The sequence below is a fragment of the Vigna umbellata genome, chromosome 5, assembly GCF_029865625.1.
Source record: "Vigna umbellata cultivar VRB3 chromosome 5, Vumbellata_1.0, whole genome shotgun sequence".
NCBI lineage: Eukaryota > Viridiplantae > Streptophyta > Magnoliopsida > Fabales > Fabaceae > Vigna > Vigna umbellata.
In genome coordinates, this window is record NC_142169.1 from 63,054,834 (window position 1) to 63,074,129 (window position 19,296).

Sequence of the window (19,296 nt, forward strand, 5' to 3'; positions counted from 1 at the left end):
ATATAAAATCAACAACAAATAAAAGTAACAAACAACAAATAACAAACAACAAACAACAAATAAGTTCAACAAATTTCTTTAAAACGAAAACGAAAATTAACCTTTGCAAATGTGGGTTCATCATAATAAAGTGTTGCCACCAGTGAGAGAAAAAAAAATGCGTCTATGAAGGACAAGAACACAAAAATAACCGGTGAAAACAAAACGAAAATCATACATAAAGTAGTTAATTAACATGCATTTGATGGTCGTCAAATTTCATGTGATGGTCGTCAAATTTCGTTCGATAAAAGTTTGAGCAGAGGAGAGGGTCTTAGCGCTAAGATAAAGTGAATTAATTTTCAATCTCCAACTCAAATTTTTATTGAATTCACTAACTTTTTGACGTCTAACGCTAAGGTATTCGACGTTTTATATCCTTTTATGTCGACTAATAATTATAAACAACGTTTAATAATTATATTTATTTACAAAATTGTCATCGGTCATTTTTAGGGTTGACTATTGAGTAGTTAGACGTTCAACGCATAACATTATAAATATTTTTTGCACCAGTGACTCTAGATTATCTATCTCAAAGCAACAAATAAAAAACTAGTAAAAAATGGTGCTAACATGGGAAAAAAATAGATATATACATAGAAAATGTAGGCCACAAGTAGACTAAAGTGAGCTAACTAGGACATGCAGACAATATGTTTAGTTTTAATAAGGTGTGACAACATGCCTGATAGACCCGCATTACATATAGTGATAGTTGACTTCATTTTATGAATTGTGCCTAGTGCTTATTGTCTCCATAATTTTAAATTAAATATATAAATTAAAGTATAAAATGTTAATATAATTTGAAATATAGTATAAAGAAATATCATTTTAAATAGTAAATTTTAAATTTAATTTAATCTTACGAAACAACTTATAAGATAATGTTTGAACTCACTGTAAATTGATCTTAACTCATCCATGTAAGACTTCTAATAGTTACAAATTGTTATATTTTTAAAATCAATAATATTTAAAAAAGTTAATAAATAGCATTTCTAAGTAGATTTGATCTTGTTAATTTATCTTGCTTTGATTCCTATCCAATAGACTAATGGTTTTACCGAACCTCTAACTTAACTATGATATAATCTAAAAGGTTATTTCTTATGCAAAAGTATTGAAGTTTAATTCATTAGGTTCAAAAATTATAATATATTTCACAATTTGAAAATATATTTTAAATTAAAAAATTTAAAATATATTTCTAAATTATACAATTTAAAAAGATATACTAAATTGTAAAGTTTATTATATTTTTTTATTATGTAATTTAAAATATATGTTTACATTTGAAAATATATTTTAAATGAAAATAAAATAATTTAGATTGTATAATTTAAAATATATTTATAGACTGTTAATATATTTTTTAATGACTTAATTTATTTTCAATGCAATCTTAATTATTTTTTGTTATTTATTTAATACTAAAAAGAATTAGACTTTTTAATTAAGTGTTTAATTTTTTATAACTAAGTGATTTGATCGACTATATTTTTGTTTACTTGTTATGGCTAAGAGGTGTGATATTTTTTTATTAATGTAAAATGATATTATAGTTAGTATAAAATGAAAAATAATTTCTATTATTTTTATTGAAAATATTTGGACAAGATTGTTATATTCTTACATGATTTTTATGTCATCATTTAATAATCAAGGATTTGTTATTAGGAGTATTAATGTAAACCACGATAATATTTTCTTGTCATTCAATATGTTTTTAATAAAACTAATAAAAGTAATTTGTCGTTTTGTATTAAAATAATATCATTTTATATTGATTTCAAAATTTTACATATATCAAGAGGGAAAGACAAGTAAATGTCACTTAAATAAAAAAATTTAAATATTCAATAGACTAAAACAGTAAAATAAAATCAATTAAAATTCCCAAATTTATAAAAAAAAATTAAAATTTTATAAATTTCAAATTACACCTTTCATAATATTTTTTCAAGTTATGAATTTTAAATCATTTTGACCCAAGAAAATATTGGAAGTTTTGTGATGTGGAGATTAGAAAAGAAAAGATGGGTGCTAAAAGAAACTCCAACCCAATGTAAGAAAGCCCAAACGAGCCTGTGCTATTGGCTGTTTCATTATTGCAAGAAACAACAAGCACGTTGCTGAAGTAGAACCTCTGGATCTCTCTATCTTTCTCTCTGCGATGGAGTTTCGCGTTTCCGTTATTTGGAGCGTCGTCCTCGTTGTCTCCTTATTCTGTCCTCAAATCAGGGTTAGTTTCTCTTTCTCTGTAATCTCTTTAATCTGGCAAGCCCGTACGCACTCGATGGCGGTTTCGATCTAACGATTTCCTCTTTCTTTTATTCGGTTGTTTGTGTTATCGCAGGGTGAGGCTTCTGGTTCACTCACCTTCGTTGATAGTTCCAGTCATCAATTCCTTCGCGCCAGATCATCAAATGATGAGGTTCCGATTCTTCTTTTTCTCGTTTCTGCATTTTATGTTACATTCCAATTCATCTCGCTGACCGATGCGAACATCAGTTGTTTAATTGAATACGGTTCTACCGAACTTCGATTTGAGTTGATTTTGAAAATCAGGTGCGTACAAATTTAAAAATAAATAAATTAAAATCCATTTTGGAGTCTTATGAATAAATCATGCAATATGAGCCTTCGGCCTAGTTGTTACTGTTGGAAACGTGGGGGGAAGTGACACTTGACAAATGAATACGAACTCTCGTTAGATGTGAGAACTGAATTGCAACATCTTCTCTTGTTTATATTGTATGAGTTGGAGTCCTATCTAAATTTTTCCAAATGATATTTATAGACACGGTTTTAACTATATTACTGCAACTTATATTATAATTTTACCTACACATTTGTTCATTTTGGGGACATTGATTTCTGTTGAATTTAAAGGTGAATATTCTCTTCATTTTCATCTTTTCCATGTTCCCCTTAGTTTCACGATTGATATTACTGCATTCTGTTCAACGCTTAAATCAATAATGATGATCTCACTGAGTGGTGCAATTCCACTTTGCAGCAACCTTCATTCTTGCTTCAGGATGTTAGCGCTGTTGTGTCAGTTTTGCTTGGTTTTGCTCCTCCTTCCACCCTTTCAGCTGCCAGCTCATCCAAGGTCATTTGAAATCATTAGTGGTGTTCTGTTTTCACCACATTAGTCATGTTACATCGTACTTATATTAGGTTTGATTGATGATAATATTATTTCTTTCTGCAGTTGAACAAGGTTCTGAGTCCTAACCCATTCAAGAGGCCTCGTGCTGTATTTTTGCTGGAAGTGAATGGAATCAATGGTCTCTGGCCATCGATTAACTATAATAATCAATTTCTATATTATGTCCTCTATTTCATAAAAATATAATTGTAGTGAATTATGCATGCAGGTCTTGGGAAAATTGCTCAGGATAGTCCAATGTTCAGCAATTCATTTTGGAGTATAAATTCAGATAAAGTTGACATTGAACTCCCAGGTGAGGCTTTAAAAAGTACATTTTTGAAGAGAAATAGAATATGATGAAAATGGTGGTAGGCATTTACTAATTTTTTGTAAGAAGCATTTCATTTTCATTTTGTTTAAATTTATGCAGATGAAAGCGATGTTTCTGTTGTTTCTTTGGATGATCAACTGGAATTCTGGACTGACAAAGAAATCAGAGATTTTGTTAGTTTTGATTTATATTATCCATGTCTATGAGCTATTTCCATATTATTTGATTATCACATTATACGTGAAAATGACTTTGTCTTGTTTTCTTAGTCATCTTTGATAGATGGATCATATGTTCCCGATGCCTTTGTGCCATTAAATGGAGTGCTTTCCATTCCATTGGCAAATGGTGCCTCAGTGAATTTCCGTATGTCAGAGGTATGATGAAGATTTTAAGGTATATTTTTCTGCTTAAATGTGAAGTTGTTAAGACTGACTGAGGGGTTTCCACATGTGCGTTTGCAGAAAGCTGAAAGGATGTTTGTTTTTGGTCTTATGTCTCTTATGCATGACGTAAAAAGAGCAATTCAACTGCATGATGATTTATCACAGACTACAAAGAGTCCAGCCGAGCTGTTAATGGGATGCTTCAATGGCATTAAGGTATGCCATGTTCTTCTTCACTCACTTTCTTGTTTTTAACCATTTTTTCCTTTGAATTTCTGGAATAACTGACATGTAACTTGCACTATTTTCCCAGAAACTGAGTTAGGGCCACTTAAGACAGTTGTGTAGAAATTAACCGCAACAGAAAACAGATCTGTATTAGAAACTCTAGAATTATGTGTAGAAAAAAATAACTGGTAGTAATTAGTTCTGTATAACTGTAGGATGGCAGTTATGTGTAACCATCAAATGCTGGCAATTATGTATTAGGAGTAAAGTTACAATACTGTCATAATTTTATAGTTTCCATCATATTTATGTGCAGCATTATCTAATATATATATATATATATATATATATATATATATATATATATATATATATATATATATATATAGTGGTTTATTGGCTTTCCATCATTTTCCACAATATGCACAATAGCAATGAAATGGAACACTCAGCAAGAGACATGGCTGCATTCTTGGCTAGAGGGGGTGTTCAAAAAGGTTAAACTGCATTGAATTGTGTGATAGTGGAATTAAACTGAAATATAGTTTTCAGGAATCGACTGAATTGAAAAACAAAGTGAGTAAATTTGATCTGTACTGTTTCTAAACTGTGAACTTTATTTGAAATATTTAAACTGGACTTTCTTTAACCCAACTGAACTTGTTCTTTTGCTCTAATTGAAGTGCATTCTAAAATACTATTTTTCAGATTCAAATCAACACTTTTCTTATTCTTAAACTTCATACTAATTGAATTGAATTGAACTATGCCCAAACCAGTTCATTACACTATGATTTAGATAAAAAATAAAAAGATATTGCAAAGCTACTAGTTTGTTACTTCTAAATCTAAAGACTGCAGGCTTTTAAGATTTCCAGATCTGGCATTTTTTCTCAAAAACTCTTCATGCGGTCACTGCACTTCTGTATATAGCAACAGGTTTTAAAAAGAAGAAATAGCTAATATAATTCATCTTGAAGTTGGATTGCATTTCTACACACAGTCAATGACTTGAACTTTTCCAAATTAAAAGAATTTGTTTATCTTGTTTTGTTATTTGATAATGTACAACAACACAATAACACTTTTATGTTTGTTTGTTTCGGTTCAGCAGTGCATTAAACTCATTTAACTGCTATTTTAGTATTTAATTAAGTATTGGGAAAAATGTGTAGCTAATCTCATTAAACTCAGTAGTAGCAGTTGAATGCAACTCTGAAAGAGTGACAGTTCTTTCAATACACAGTATTAGAGTCAATTTTCTTCCTAGTACTTTTTCTCAATTTACATGTATCACATGTCTTCGAGACATATTTCTCCAATGCTTAGGGTCTCCCCGCATAGTAAATTTTTAATTCCTAATTTCATTACCATGACAAAAGGAGCCTTGATTACATTATTACTTTTATTTCTTTATCTATCTCTATATGTAAAAATAAAACAAAAGTAATATTGCATACTTGAGACAGTGAGCATTCCTTTTTTTGCTATTAAGTTTGTGAACATAACTGATAATCAATAAAATATACACTTACTTTTCCACTTTATTCTTCAGTCTATGGCATAATGCTTTGTTCATATGTATCTGCGATGTGTTGACTGTTATTGTTATTGAGATATTTTTTTTTGTTGACTAACATGGGCCAGGTTTTGCAAGAGCAATATGAGACTGAAAGTATTGCTGAGCATGGAATTGAAGTGCTATATGCAACTTTGTCAAAGATAGTTAGTTCATTGCAGGAAGCATATAAAGGTGAATTTTGCCAGGCTTAAATAATTGTTGTATGATTTTTTATTTTACATTAAAGCCTTGCAATATTGGCAATGATTTGCTTTAATGTAGAAAACCTAGTCAAATAACTAGCAGCCTCTTAGCTAATAATTCATATTCTTCTGATCATCAGATGTGAGCAATATTGATTTAAAAAGTTTATTTGCTTTATTTTAACCTCTTAATGATCAATTACTGAGCAGGTCAAATTGTTGGAATAATCTACTGTCATGTGGCTACTACAGAGGAGTTGGAAAAGAAGTTTGATGTAATCTTTACTCCTCACCACACTGCTCGATGGTTGGCCGAAACAAGTGCACTCAATGCAACATTGCCAGAAGTGGTGTTGGTTAGGAGAACCCTTGCTTGGGTAACAGGAATTCTATTGCTCGTTTCAACCCTTATGGGGGTAAGTATTAGATAAAAATAAATAGTAATACCATAATCATATTATTAGATAAAAACATGAAAAAGTGAAAGAAACATCTTTTGTGTTTGGTTTAAAATGTCATTACAGTCTAGCTGAATATTGGAAGATTTTTTATTTTGATTTCAGCTGGGGCAGGGTAAATTGTTCAGGGAAATTCAGTGGACACTGTTATCAGAAGTGTCAGTTTCTTTCAATTAACCATGGGTCTCTCTTTGGAAAGTATGACTCATGAGTGGGATAATAAATTACGCAAATAGGTCCTTTAGGATCCGTCATTTAAGATACAATGGTGGATTTGAGATTGATGCATAGAGGAATCTGTCAAACGATACAATGGTGGATAAGTAATGTTAAAATTGGTGTATAATATTTTACTAATTTATTTGTTTGCTGGCAGATATGCTACCTCTTGAATATGCCGCTCACAAGGGACACGCTTCTATATTCTAATGTCAAGCTTGATTAGGCATGGGTGCGCGAACCAAGATCAATCTTTTCAACCAACGAAAGGAGAACCCGGCTGCCGTTGAACCTTGTAATTGGGGGTCTTTTTCTTGATGCCTCTAATCTGTGTGCGAGATTATATTAATGTTAAACCATTAGTTACTTGTGTTTAATGGACCACCGGTGTAGCAAATTATATTCATGAATCATTGGAAACTCGTCCAATCAGTCAGGATTTGGGTCTTAGAGAATAGGGGATTATTGTATTATTGTTTGAATGTGAAGCACTGTACCCCGTGTTTAGTCAGGGCGTAGATAGTCATAGATGTGCGATTATTCCAACCATTACAATAATGGGTGTAACCTGTGATTGACATTTTGGTCCAAATAATTTCAATTTTATTGTAAAATAATGAATTTTCATAGAGACTTGTTTATCTTCTAGTTTCTAAATAACAAGCACATCATTATTTTCATATAACACGAGCCCACCATGTACTGGCATTATGTTCCACTATACGGTTGCCAATTGATTTTATGGATAGATAAAACTGATCTGATAACTTTTAATTTCGACTATAATAGATTCATAGAAGTAACGCATTAATTCACTATTATCTAGTAAAAATTATTTAAAATTATCTATTTCATTATTATAAGAATTCATTGAGCCAATAAATATTTTATGGATGGATATCCAATTTATCTAAAAAACTATACTTCCACACGTTTTATATATAAGAAACAAACATTTACTAATGTCTGATAAAATTAATTAACTTAGTTTGGATTTGTAATGTTATACATTTAAAATTTATTTTGAAAATATTCGTAAATGAAATAATTTAAACCGTGTTTATGTTTGAGTGATACTGCTCATGTAGAAAACAAATTCTTTTTTTTTTAATTTGTAAGGATAACTTATATTGTTAACTACTTATAACAATGGTGCAAAAAGAAATTAAAAAATGATTGCATTTGAAATTATTACATGTTTCTCATATTAATTTTTTTCTCTTATTATATAGTATGGTTTAAAATGAATTACTTTTATTTCCAAAAGAATTTTTTTAAAATATTTTAAAGCAATGTTTGAATTTATATTTTGTAGAGAGAATTCTAAAAATACATTTTAGAAATTTAAAAAATATAAATAAAATAATAGTTAGATTAATTTTTGTTTATTAATGAGAAGATTTTAAAAAGTAGTAAGTGATAAATAATATCCAATAAATGAAATAATCTCCAATAAATGAAATAATTTTTTTTGTTGTAATTAATAAATTGAATGGAATGAATTATAATAAAGAAATGGATTGTTTTAACATTTTTCGTTTAATATGGTGTAAGTCAGCCATTTGAATGTTCCCCATTGTGATCTACATTAGTTTTCATCAGTAACAAATACAGTTGAACTTCAAAGAAAAAAAATAGGCTTTTAAATAAATTCTTCATATATTGCCTTTTCTTATATCAGTCATTTAAAAGTATACTATGGCCAGTGACGAGCTTTACCTTCTCCTAATGTGGTTTTAGTTCTCTTTCTATATAAACTAATATATAAATAAAAAGATTTTCTCATTTTAATATATTTTATATATTTAATATCTTCTTTTATTTTCCAAATTTTTTTATAACATGCCGAATACTTTCCACATCAAAGTCATCTCACTGTATTTCAAAAATAACATGTAACTTTTCTGTATGGATGTCAATATTTAAATTATTTATTATAATATGATTTATTTCACAATTAAAATATTTTCAAACTTTTAAAATAAAATACTATAATAACATTAATAATTATAATTTTATCTGATTTTTCTTGTTTTCCTTAATATTAAAATATTCCTCTTATGCAAATTACAAAAGCTTGCATTTTGGAAGAGGAAGCAAGCAAGCATGGTGAGGAAGTAGAACCCAACACTGTCCCAATAACCCCACCAAACCCAACCGCAAATGAAAACCCCACACATCTTCCATCTCCGCCGCTGCTTCGCCACAAAGTACACCGCCAGGATCACTTCCACCGCCCCCACTGGCCGCTCCCTCGCGGCGGAGGTGACTCCGCCACCGCCCCTCCCCTCCGACCCGCGAGGCTACCTCCTCCCCCGCCGTGACCTCATCTGCAAAGCCACCCAAATCCTCCTCTCCCCTCCGCCGTCCTCCTTCTCCGACCCCTTCTCCGACCTCTCCGATTACCTCCAGTCTCTCTCCCTCTCTCTCTCCCCCCTCGAAGCCTCCGAAATACTGAAAAACCTGAAGAGCCCTTCGCTCGCCCTCAAATTCTTCCACTTCTGCCCCTCCCTCTCCCCCGATTTCCGTCATGAGTCCTTCACCTACAACCGCCTCTTCCTCATTCTCTCCAAGTCCACCAACCCAGCTCGCTTCGACCAGGCCCGCGACCTCCTCAGCCACATGCACCGCCATGCCGTCCGCGGCTCCATTTCCACTGTCAACATCCTCGTCGGCTTCTTCGGCTCTGGCGAGGACTTGGAACGCTGCGTTGCACTCGTCAAGAAGTGGGACCTCAGACTCAACGCTTACACCTACAAGTGCTTGCTCCAAGCCTACTTGAGGTCCCGGGATTCTTCTACTGCTTTTCAGGTTTATCGGGATATGATTAGGCGTGGGTATAAGTTGGACATTTTTGGCTACAACATGCTTTTGGATGCTTTGGCCAAGGATGAGAAGGTTTGCAGTTGCTTTCTGTTCTCCCTTTCTGGTTTTTCTTGTTGATTGGATTAACTACACTAACACTCCCCAAGACACCGTAAAAACTTCTAAAAAAGATAAATTAGTCTTTTCCATAATATAAAATTAGTTTATATATAAGTTAATCTGTAGAATATTTAGAAGTTGTCTTTTCTAAATTTTCATTTTTAATTTCTAGATAGACTACTTTTAACTTTTGGAGAAACTTATCTTTTTTATTTCTGACGTTTTTATTATAGGTTAGCACTCTAGATTATTGCTCAGGATTTCAGACATCTTAGCAAACGTATTCATCATGTTACCACTTTGTATAAATTGTTCTGAAATCAAAGGAAAGATATGATTGAATTGTTTTCATATTAGTTGTAAGTTGCTTTAGCAAGAAGTTCGTGGAAATAAGTTGAAAATAACTAATAAAATGTCATAAGCTCTCTCTAACAATTGGATTCTGTTTGGATACATCTTTGTAAATACTTAGGACAAGAAAAATAAGAAGGTAAATGAATTGATCTTTTCTTATATGCTAAAATTAACTTACTCAGCTTTTGGAGAAGTTAAATGAGAGGCTTTTTATAAAAAGTTAAGTGTACAGATGAATGTTAGCTTAGGGATAAACTCAATTCATTCTACCTTATTTTGTTCTTCTACAAGTGCTTATGTTATGTAAACTTTATTCAAATTGAGTGTTACTCAACTGTTTATATCATAATACTAACTCAAATAAGTTGTTAATAATTGCTTCTGAACTTGCCATTTGTGCTCTTTTCTGTCTGAAGTTTGCATTGGTATGTTGCTCTGCGGCTCTAAGTTAGGTTTGTATAAATAGATTGATGAACATCTAATAGAGTTCCACTAGTGTTGTACTGTTTTTAGAAGTACACTTCAGAAGTTTGCATTGGTATGTTGTTCAGCAGGCTCTAAGATAAGTTTGTATAATAGATGATGAACATCTAATTGACTGCCACAAGTTTTGTAAACTGTTTTTGGAAGTACATTTACATCTGTTGCTCCTGTTCGTCAGTTATCATGTGTATGCATTGTTTTGGCAGGTGGATAAAGCATATAAAGTTTTCGAGGATATGAAGCGGAGATATTGTGAGCCAGATGTGTTCACTTATACTATTATGATCAGAATGACTGGGAAAGCATGCAAAACTGAGGAGTCACTGGCGTTTTTCCAAGCAATGCTAGCAAAAGGCTGTACTCCTAATTTGATTGGTTATAATACTATGATTGAGGCGCTTGCCAAAGGGCGAATGGTTGACAAGGCCATTCTGCTTTTCTCTAAGATGGTGGAGAACGATTGTCAGCCTAATGAGTTCACGTACAGTGTGATTTTGAATCTTCTGGTTGCTGAGGGGAAGCTTAATGAGCTAGACAATATTGTTGATATATCAAAGAAATATATTAACAAGCAGATATATTCATACTTTGTTAGGACTTTAAGCAAATTGGGTCATGCTTCGGAAGCACATAGGTTATTTTGTAACATGTGGAACTTTCATGACAAGGGTGACAAAGATGCTTGTATGTCCATGTTGGAGAGTTTATGCAGTGCTGGCAAAATGACAGAAGCCATAGACCTTCTGAATAAAATTCATGAAAAGGGTATAACCACTGATACTATTATGTATAATACGGCATTCACAGCTCTTGGCAGGTTGAAACAAATATCACATATTCATGATCTTTATGAAAAGATGAAACAGGATGGTCCCCCACCAGATATATTTACATACAATATTTTGATCTCCAGCTTTGGCAGGGCTGGAAGAGTAGACATTGCTGTTAAATTTTTTGAAGAACTAGAGAATAGTGATTGTAAGCCTGATGTCATTTCCTATAACTCTTTGATCAATTGCCTTGGAAAGAATGGGGATATTGATGAAGCTCACATGAGATTTAAAGAGATGCAAGAGAAAGGATTAAATCCTGATGTTGTGACCTATAGCACACTTATTGAGTGCTTTGGCAAGACGGATAAAGTCGAGATGGCATGTAGGTTGTTTGATGAAATGCTTGCTGAAGAATGCACTCCTAACTTGATCACGTATAATATTTTGCTTGACTGTCTTGAAAGGTGTGGAAGAACTGCTGAGGCAGTGGACCTTTATTCAAAACTTAAGCAGCAAGGGTTGACACCAGATTCGATTACGTATACAGTGCTCGAGCGATTGCAAAGTGGTGGACATGGGAAGTTGAGATTTCGGCGACAGAATCCTATTACAGGCTGGGTTGTTAGCCCTTTAAGATGATAGAGGAACAAAGTAATTGTTGTTCATTGTGCTTACACAGGTTTCTTCTAATGCTATTTAATCTACGATAGCGGTGTGATTTCCAAGCATTTTATGATTATGGCCATCGATGAACTTGGTTGCAACCAGTCGACACTGCTTGAAGACCTGTGATTGCAGTTTGGTCGAGATTCGGTGGACTAGGATGTTTGTTGGGTAACACACTAAAACATTCCTTCCTTGGGGATTTTGGACTTTGCCCTTGGGTGTTCAATGAAGAAGGGTATCATTCTTTGTCATAGGGTCTGTTTCAACTTCATATAATAACAGAGACATCATCTTAGGCAGGAAAAATTGGGGGGGAAAAGACTTACATAGTTTTATCCATTCATACATAAATAGTGAGAGAAAACTTTATGGGTGAAACATCACTTATTTTTCTTAGGTTTTATATTGGTGATTCTTGTACTTCTAGCCATTTACTAACCGATTATTTATTTACATCAAAAGACAATAACTTGCTTTCTTCTAGCATACCTTATTTTTTTTTTTTTTTTTGAGTGAGGATGTTATTGTATAGTGTAAATTACAGGAATTGAAATGAAATATTCTACCATTTTACACCTTCTCTAACTATTTTCTGCTAGTCCTTTATAAAGTATGTTTTCTTAAACATGAAAAGTTCGTTTCTTCTATGCTTATTATTATGTGTCAAAACTTACCCAAACCTTTAAACATACGGCAATTCAAGTAAGGATGCTAAAGCCTGTTTGGACGAGAGTATGTTAAGTAATCAGTAAAGAATAATTAATGCTTCCCTTTATAAGTAAAATATCTCTGCATTGCATTTTTTAAGGCGATTTTCGATTTTCACCGTGTAAATAAACGCATACGAAGTTGAACCTTCCTGTATTTAAAAAGAAATCATCCAATACCTTTTTTTCATTTAAAAAAGGAATATCATTTACATTCAATATTATCCATTTGAGAATGAGAGTCAACCGCTGATTAAATTTTTAAGATATGAGAAGAAATGACCCTCGCACTAATCATTCAAAAGAAATTAAAACACCCATTTTCGGCCGAACTCAACTAGGAACATCCCATCCAATACCCATCAATAGAGGATTGCATTGTACAAATGTTTTTAAACAGAAATTCATAAATTTGCTCAAAGAACTTGCTGCTTTTTAGGGTTCACATCTGCTGCATAAGGATTGCATGCCCAATGAACACAATCTATCACTGAAGTCCCACAAAATATTCATACAATTGAAAATGAACTCTCATAAGTAGAAAGCCCCTTTTTCACAAAGAAATACTTATCGAGCAAGTATTTTAACATGTTACTTGAAGGATGTCAAAATAAAAAATGATTTAATTAAAAGGATATTAACAATGATTGTACCAATAACCTTTTATCCACCATATTAAATGTTTTTAATTGCTTAAAAACCATATATAAAATTACACTTCTATCTTAATATAATATAATTTCGTTTCTAACAAATAATTTATAGTTCCTATTCTGCTAATCATTAGTAACACACTAATTAGATTAGTCAGATTAAAATCGTACAAATTTTAAGTTCTATGTAATAGAAAAATCTAATAAATGGTAACAGATGTTTTAACATGTGTTAAAGACACTCATTAAGAAAATATTTTCCTTAGTCTTACAAGATTTCACTTCACTCTTGACATCGAGGTTTCTCTCTCTACAAGTTTTCTCAAGCCCCTTTAGTCATGAAACTAATACTTTATTGGCCATGGACTCCATGGAGAACAGTTACAGTTGAGCAAGCTTATCAAGGAAAATAATGGTCCAGCAAATGCATAGGATTCATTTATTGATTGATAAAAAGCTAAGATCACCTAATTAGGCAGTCGTATTTGTAATATAAATCCAACATTAGTTACATAAACTTGAAATGATAACCTCTAGCTATTAATACCACCTAAATCTAGGTAATCTCATCATGCAAATTGCCCTAGACTTTGCAAAAACTAAGTTGGTAGCTTACAAGAGATAAAGAGAACAATGGATTGAAGCATTATCTCATCTTGAAACCTTCTTGGCTTCTATGTCCTGAAGTCTCAAGGTAACTGCTCGCTTGTGGGCTTCAAGGCCTTCAACTTCAGCCATGGTAGCTACATATGGCCCAAGATTTCTTAGACCCTCCTCTGTGAGAGACTGCACAGTTATGTACTTCATGAAGGAGTCCAATGACACACCACCATACATCCTCGCATACCCATAAGTAGGAAGGACATGGTTTGTGCCGCTTGCATAATCACCAACACTCTCAGGAGTCCAAGGCCCTAAAAACACAGAACCTACAGAGGTGGCAAAAAACAAAAAGGAATTTGATCCTCTAAGAGATTACAGACACAAGTATCTTTGACAAGGAATAAAAGCTCATCATCCCTCAATAATAAAAAAAAGAAGCAACAAAAGGTAGCAGTACCTGCATTCTCAATAAAACTCTCCCACTTCTCTGCATCCTTCACGTTGATAATTAGATGCTCAGGTGCATATAAGTTTGAGAAATTGATAGCCTGAAAGATGCTAAAATAACTTTTACTTTTGGAACTTAACAATAATGTTAGGTGAATTGAGACATAACCCGAGAGGAGATTCGGAACATAAATATAAATTATTAGTTGATCGAAAAATAAATAAAGATATATTCAGAGAAAGTTATGACCTATCAAGAGATCGTCGTAACATTTAAAGAGGTGCATCATAAGCTATTTTGTATTTTTAGGGTGGACCTATCTTACTTGTTCTTCTCTTTTTGATTTTCTCTTAAAAATGTTTGGAAACCACTGTAGGGTTTATAAGATAATTTGACTGGCTTATATTGCTCCTCGACAAAAGTATAACCAATATTATGCATAATAGCACTGGCTGTGCAATTTGTAAATACAGGCACATAAACCTAACAGCCTGGCCTAGTTATTCAAAAGAAATTGTTCTCCTCCCTCTCTACCTTGATACTTACTAATCCTGATCAAGTCACTCTGCTTTTAATAGGTCAACAAAGAAACAAGATAACAGGACTGACCTCAAGCATATCACGTGCATGCACAATAAAACTGTGGCTCAGAGCTTTAGAGGCAAACTCGCCTCTAGGAAGACTCTGGCACTGCTTGCTGAGTTCCTCCTGTATTGCATTCAGATCCACACCATCTCCAGTAATCACAAGAACCACTTGACTGTCTGGACCATGCTCAGCCTGAAAATTCTAATTAGAACCATATACATCGGCAGTATACAAGAAGCTTAAAATGTTACGAATCATCTAAAAAGAATGCATGCAGACGACAAGGGATGATTTATCAACCTCAACTCATATCTTGGCAGGATGATGGAGAAGCATGCATGTTTGAGACTTTGAACATCGTATTGATTTCTTATATACTGTTTATGATCAGAGCTGGATTTTTAGCAGGTTTGGGGTCTTGTTTAAGGTTTATGTACGATTTTAAGTTTTTGCAGAATGAACCTTAACTGAAGAAAAGTGTTCAATATGTTCACTCCAGTGTGGTGTATTCATTGCACCTTCAATGGCGACTAAGACTGCCCTAAATCATAATCAGATTTTTAACAAACAAACAAACAAATGCTTCTATACCCCATCTCCATAGTTTATAAATTTGGTTGTTTTCCAGATATGGTGATTAATCTTCAATTAATTATTATTTCCTATGTCACACGTATTATGAATTCACTCTATATTGAATTTTGGAAAACTATCATTATGTAGAAACTAGAAATAAAACCTTTTAGAATAACGTAAAAATTACTTTAGAACATGACTTTTGTTTCTAAGCTGATGACAAAGAAAGATTACAAATTTTCATAATGAATGTGAATTGGTGAACAATGTTTTGCAAGTAAAACAAATAGGAGGTATTATTAAAACTTATTGAACCTGCGAAAGCAAATCAGCTGCTACATGAGATGGAACAGCATGCTCGTCTGCAATGACCAAAACTTCAGATGGACCAGCCGGCATGTCAATGGAAATCATGGCTTCACTGTTCTGCAGAAGACTTTCAAAAGGTAAAGAGATGAAGAAGATTTAAGATTCAACAAACGAAATCTAATAGAGAAAATAGATCATATATTGTAATATAATAAAACTATGGTTACTTGAAGTATCATTTTTGCAGCAGTGACATATTGGTTTCCAGGGCCAAAAATCTTTTCAACCTGCAAATTTCACCACATTCATAATTAAAATTAAAATTATCAAACAAATACGAAGGGGTGATATGATAAGTTTGATATTACAGAGAAAACAAATAGTAGGAAATAAAGTTGAATCCATTAACTATCATGGAGAAGCAAACGACAAAGATTGGTTAAAGGAGAGGCTAGCCACCTTTGGACAAGTTTCTGTTCCCCAAGCCATAGCAGATATGGCCTACAATGAAGAGAAATGGCATATGAATCATGTTTAATTTATGAAGAATGATACAAACATATAGAATAAAGATAAATATAACGATAGTAGATTCAGATTACAAAACCAGATAAATGCTATCTTATATACTATCATGCTTCGAACCTGTGCTCCTCCAGCTTTGAGAATGTGAGTTACCCCGGCCTTCTTTGCACAATACAATACCTCCTGCAGAAAAACACTGGTCAGAACAAGAAGAACATCATAACTACAACTTCCATACAAAATAGATAAACACCTTGCATGTAGTGCCATCCCGAGTTGGAGGATTTGCAAGAACAATAGTTTTACATCCTGCAATTTGTGCAGGCTGGTATACAAAATAATTAACCATCAGCTAAATCGGGCAAGATAAATCAAGTACACAATAAAAAAATTATATAATATTGAAAGACATAAGAGGTACTGAAATATTATTAAACGTACAACTGCAAGCATCAAAGCTGTTGAAGGTAATACAGCAGTTCCCCCTGGAACATAAAGACCCACGGAGTTAATACTTCTTGCAACTCTTTTGCATTGGACCCCCTGGGATTTTCAGAAAACTCAAGATTCACATAAATTGGGTAATAAGAAGAACTCGAGAACAAATAAACATGTAGGCATAATAATCAAATGACATGACGTGACATAAAAACAATTTAAAAAAAAAATAAAAAGATAGAGACTTACAAAGGACAGAAAAAGTACATAATCACAACTGAAAAATATCCTATATCCATTCTATCTTTCCAGTACTAGTATTATTTAACCATTCCTAGATAATGCTGCAAGACTTAGCTACATTAACTAGATTCTACCACCAAATATTTCTTATTTTGACTCAATAACACACAAGAATAAGTTTAATTATGCTAAGTGTCAATGCAGCCTTAAATCATTAAGCCCCTGGTCGTCCACCCAACCTAGCCAGCCTATAAGCAAGAGCATAGACATACTTTCATGTTTTCAACACTTTTCTCAGGTGACTTCTGAGCAGAATGAAATGCATAAATATTGTTGTAGGCAACGTCAAAAGCTTCCTTAATAGGAGGATCGAGCTGAAAAAGAAAAGGCACAAAACAACCATTATAATAGTTGAACCCAAACCAACATCACCGAAACAGAAAGTGGATAGTAATAAGAGGCACATCTTCAACCAAAACACTAAGAAATAGTTAAGACCAATTTATATGCATTTAGAGGGTTTTTATTTTTACTTAGTTCATTTCTTTTCAAAAATTTGTATTTAAAATAGTTAAAGATCAATTTCTATGCAGAGAGAGATTTTTATAATGTCAACCAATCTAGGTAGAGTTCTAAAGTTGTTTTTACAAAAACGCAATAAACTTATCATGCATGAGAATTTCTAATTGGTTGACAGTGTTTCCACCATTTCATATACAAACAGTTGAATACAAGAAATACAATAAGGCGACATTTTTATAATTGAAAGGAAAAGCAAAATAATGAAAACTAAAACTTCTTTTTCAATTCAAACATGCCTTGACAAGGTATGGATATTGAAACAAACATACCACGGGGTCAGGGAGATCCGAGACAATCTCAACAATCTTTTCAAGTTCAACTTTGTCAAACTTTGAAGTATACCTACAAAACACATAGGTGAAGTTACATAAGCAAAGAAGGTAAGAAACTACACACAAAGAATATCATGATCATAGATGGCATTCAAAGAAGAAGAGTCGAACTCTTTAACTGCAACGTCCCCCCTTTTGTGAACGTCATCGACAATGGGGTTAACCTGAAAAGGGGCAAGAAAAGGAAAAATTTTGAGCGTGACCCATCTGAAAGGAAAGGGAAAGAGAAAAGCCCATTACTCACCACACTGAAAATTGAAGAGAAATCGATGCGGGGTCGGCTCTTGAGGCTCTGAAGCTCGGAGGGAGTGAGTTTGGACAAACGATACGAGTTGATAGAACACCGTATTACAGTGGGGCGCGTGGCACGGAAGCGTTGTCTAGTGTTTTGGATTCGAATCAAAGAGCGGTTCCAGTTAGAAGCTGTAAGCGCAGATTCCATGGTAGTGTAGACAACGTTGTTGAAATGCTTCTGTGGTCGGTCGGAGTTGGACTGACTGAGAGTGAGAGTACCACTCTGCTAAGTTCGCTTGCCGCTTCGCTTCGATATAAGGCTACGAGTTTTTTGTTGATTTTTCAAGTATTGATTACAGAAACTTAAGTATTTGTCATCACTTGGAAAGTTTAGAAAAATAAAAAAAGATTGTGTTAATTTTATTTTATATGAGAGTCAAAGAATGTGTTGAAGTTTTTTTAATTTAATTACAATATACTGATAGTATAAACAGTTATTCTGTTATTCACCTGTAGATTGATGTATAATCAAAACATTTAATGTTATAATAGCCATTCTAATAAGGGTTTAATTTTAATATATTGCTAATGTGAAAAATTATACTATTAATTAATGAAAAAACACTTTAAATATAATTTTCAATATGATGGTGGAATGATTTGTAATGTTTTTTACACCGTAAGTATTTTACAGGAAAAAACATATCAAAATTAAACTCACTTAAAAGAATAAGAACTCTAATTTGTTACCCAAATGTAAAAATTGGACATGATCTCCACACAAATATTTTGATTGATTGCAATAATTATGTTTTAACTATGGCATAAAGTTGGAAAATAAAATTTTGTGATGTATTAAGTATTTAATAAATTTATATTTTTAAATTAAGTATTTGTCGTTAAGTTTTTTTTTTTAAAATTTAGTGACATGACTTTTAAGTGACAGTGTTAATTTAACTCACTTACTAATCTTATATTATCACCTTCTAATCACTTAAATTCTTAAATTGGTGAACATCTTTATTGTATTGGTATAAATAGGATTTTGATCAATACATGAACAAAGTTCAGAGAATAAAACTTGCGTAAACAAGTTAATTCACTTAATCTATCAATTTATGGTGTGTCACTCAGATCAGAAAATTTCTAGAGTTAATTTAATTCGTTTGACACCTCTACCAAAATTATAAAAGGCAAAAAAAGTGATTTTTCAGAGATTGCCCGTAGAAAGATCAATGCATACTAGTTTTCTTTCATTGATTGTGAGAA

General features: G+C 32.7%; 3 protein-coding genes across 3 annotated transcripts; 2 read left to right on the plus strand and 1 right to left on the minus strand.

Annotated features, from left to right (window-relative positions):
* The first annotated feature begins 2,130 nt into the window (after positions 1-2,130).
* On the plus strand, positions 2,131-7,217 carry PMP (putative type 1 membrane protein). The gene is made up of 11 exons (XM_047294424.2): positions 2,131-2,287; positions 2,402-2,479; positions 3,065-3,160; positions 3,263-3,338; positions 3,429-3,515; positions 3,633-3,706; positions 3,803-3,910; positions 3,998-4,135; positions 5,795-5,900; positions 6,122-6,327; positions 6,746-7,217. The coding sequence occupies exons 1-11, from the start codon at positions 2,219-2,221 to the stop codon at positions 6,812-6,814; spliced, it is 1,107 nt and encodes a 368-aa protein (XP_047150380.2). The 5' UTR covers positions 2,131-2,218; the 3' UTR covers positions 6,815-7,217.
* Positions 7,218-8,675: 1,458 nt separating this feature from the next.
* On the plus strand, positions 8,676-12,374 carry ABO5 (ABA Overly-Sensitive 5). Its single transcript, XM_047294431.2, has 2 exons — positions 8,676-9,486; positions 10,557-12,374. The coding sequence occupies exons 1-2, from the start codon at positions 8,752-8,754 to the stop codon at positions 11,760-11,762; spliced, it is 1,941 nt and encodes a 646-aa protein (XP_047150387.1). The 5' UTR covers positions 8,676-8,751; the 3' UTR covers positions 11,763-12,374.
* A 1,188-nt stretch (positions 12,375-13,562) lies between these two features.
* Positions 13,563-18,367, minus strand: LOC124822432 (histidinol dehydrogenase, chloroplastic-like). The gene is made up of 13 exons (XM_047294432.2): positions 18,038-18,367; positions 17,905-17,957; positions 17,731-17,803; positions 17,152-17,253; positions 16,640-16,741; positions 16,452-16,523; positions 16,319-16,381; positions 16,133-16,174; positions 15,901-15,960; positions 15,680-15,790; positions 14,810-14,980; positions 14,210-14,300; positions 13,563-14,078 (listed from the first exon to the last, which is right to left on the minus strand). Exons 1-13 carry the CDS (start codon positions 18,233-18,235, stop codon positions 13,801-13,803), a joined length of 1,416 nt encoding a protein of 471 aa, XP_047150388.1. The 5' UTR covers positions 18,236-18,367; the 3' UTR covers positions 13,563-13,800.
* Positions 18,368-19,296: the final 929 nt, after the last annotated feature.

What these genes read in the sequence shown, in the direction of transcription:
- PMP (XM_047294424.2), top strand. Translation starts at nt 2,219, where the DNA reads ATGGAGTTTCGCGTTTCCGTTATTTGGAGCGTCGTCCTCGTTGTCTCC. An exon ending in CAGCTGCCAGCTCATCCAAG is followed by an intron (nt 3,161 to 3,262) that starts GTCATTTGAAAT and finishes TTCTTTCTGCAG; the next exon opens with TTGAACAAGGTTCTGAGTCC. An exon ending in ATTGCAGGAAGCATATAAAG is followed by an intron (nt 5,901 to 6,121) that starts GTGAATTTTGCC and finishes ATTACTGAGCAG; the next exon opens with GTCAAATTGTTGGAATAATC.
- ABO5 (XM_047294431.2), top strand. Translation starts at nt 8,752, where the DNA reads ATGAAAACCCCACACATCTTCCATCTCCGCCGCTGCTTCGCCACAAAG. An exon ending in CTTTGGCCAAGGATGAGAAG is followed by an intron (nt 9,487 to 10,556) that starts GTTTGCAGTTGC and finishes TTGTTTTGGCAG; the next exon opens with GTGGATAAAGCATATAAAGT.
- LOC124822432 (XM_047294432.2), bottom strand. Translation starts at nt 18,235, where the DNA reads ATGGAATCTGCGCTTACAGCTTCTAACTGGAACCGCTCTTTGATTCGA. An exon ending in CAGCTTTGATGCTTGCAGTT is followed by an intron (nt 16,524 to 16,639) that starts GTACGTTTAATA and finishes TTTGTATACCAG; the next exon opens with CCTGCACAAATTGCAGGATG. An exon ending in GAGTTTTATTGAGAATGCAG is followed by an intron (nt 14,079 to 14,209) that starts GTACTGCTACCT and finishes CCACCTCTGTAG; the next exon opens with GTTCTGTGTTTTTAGGGCCT.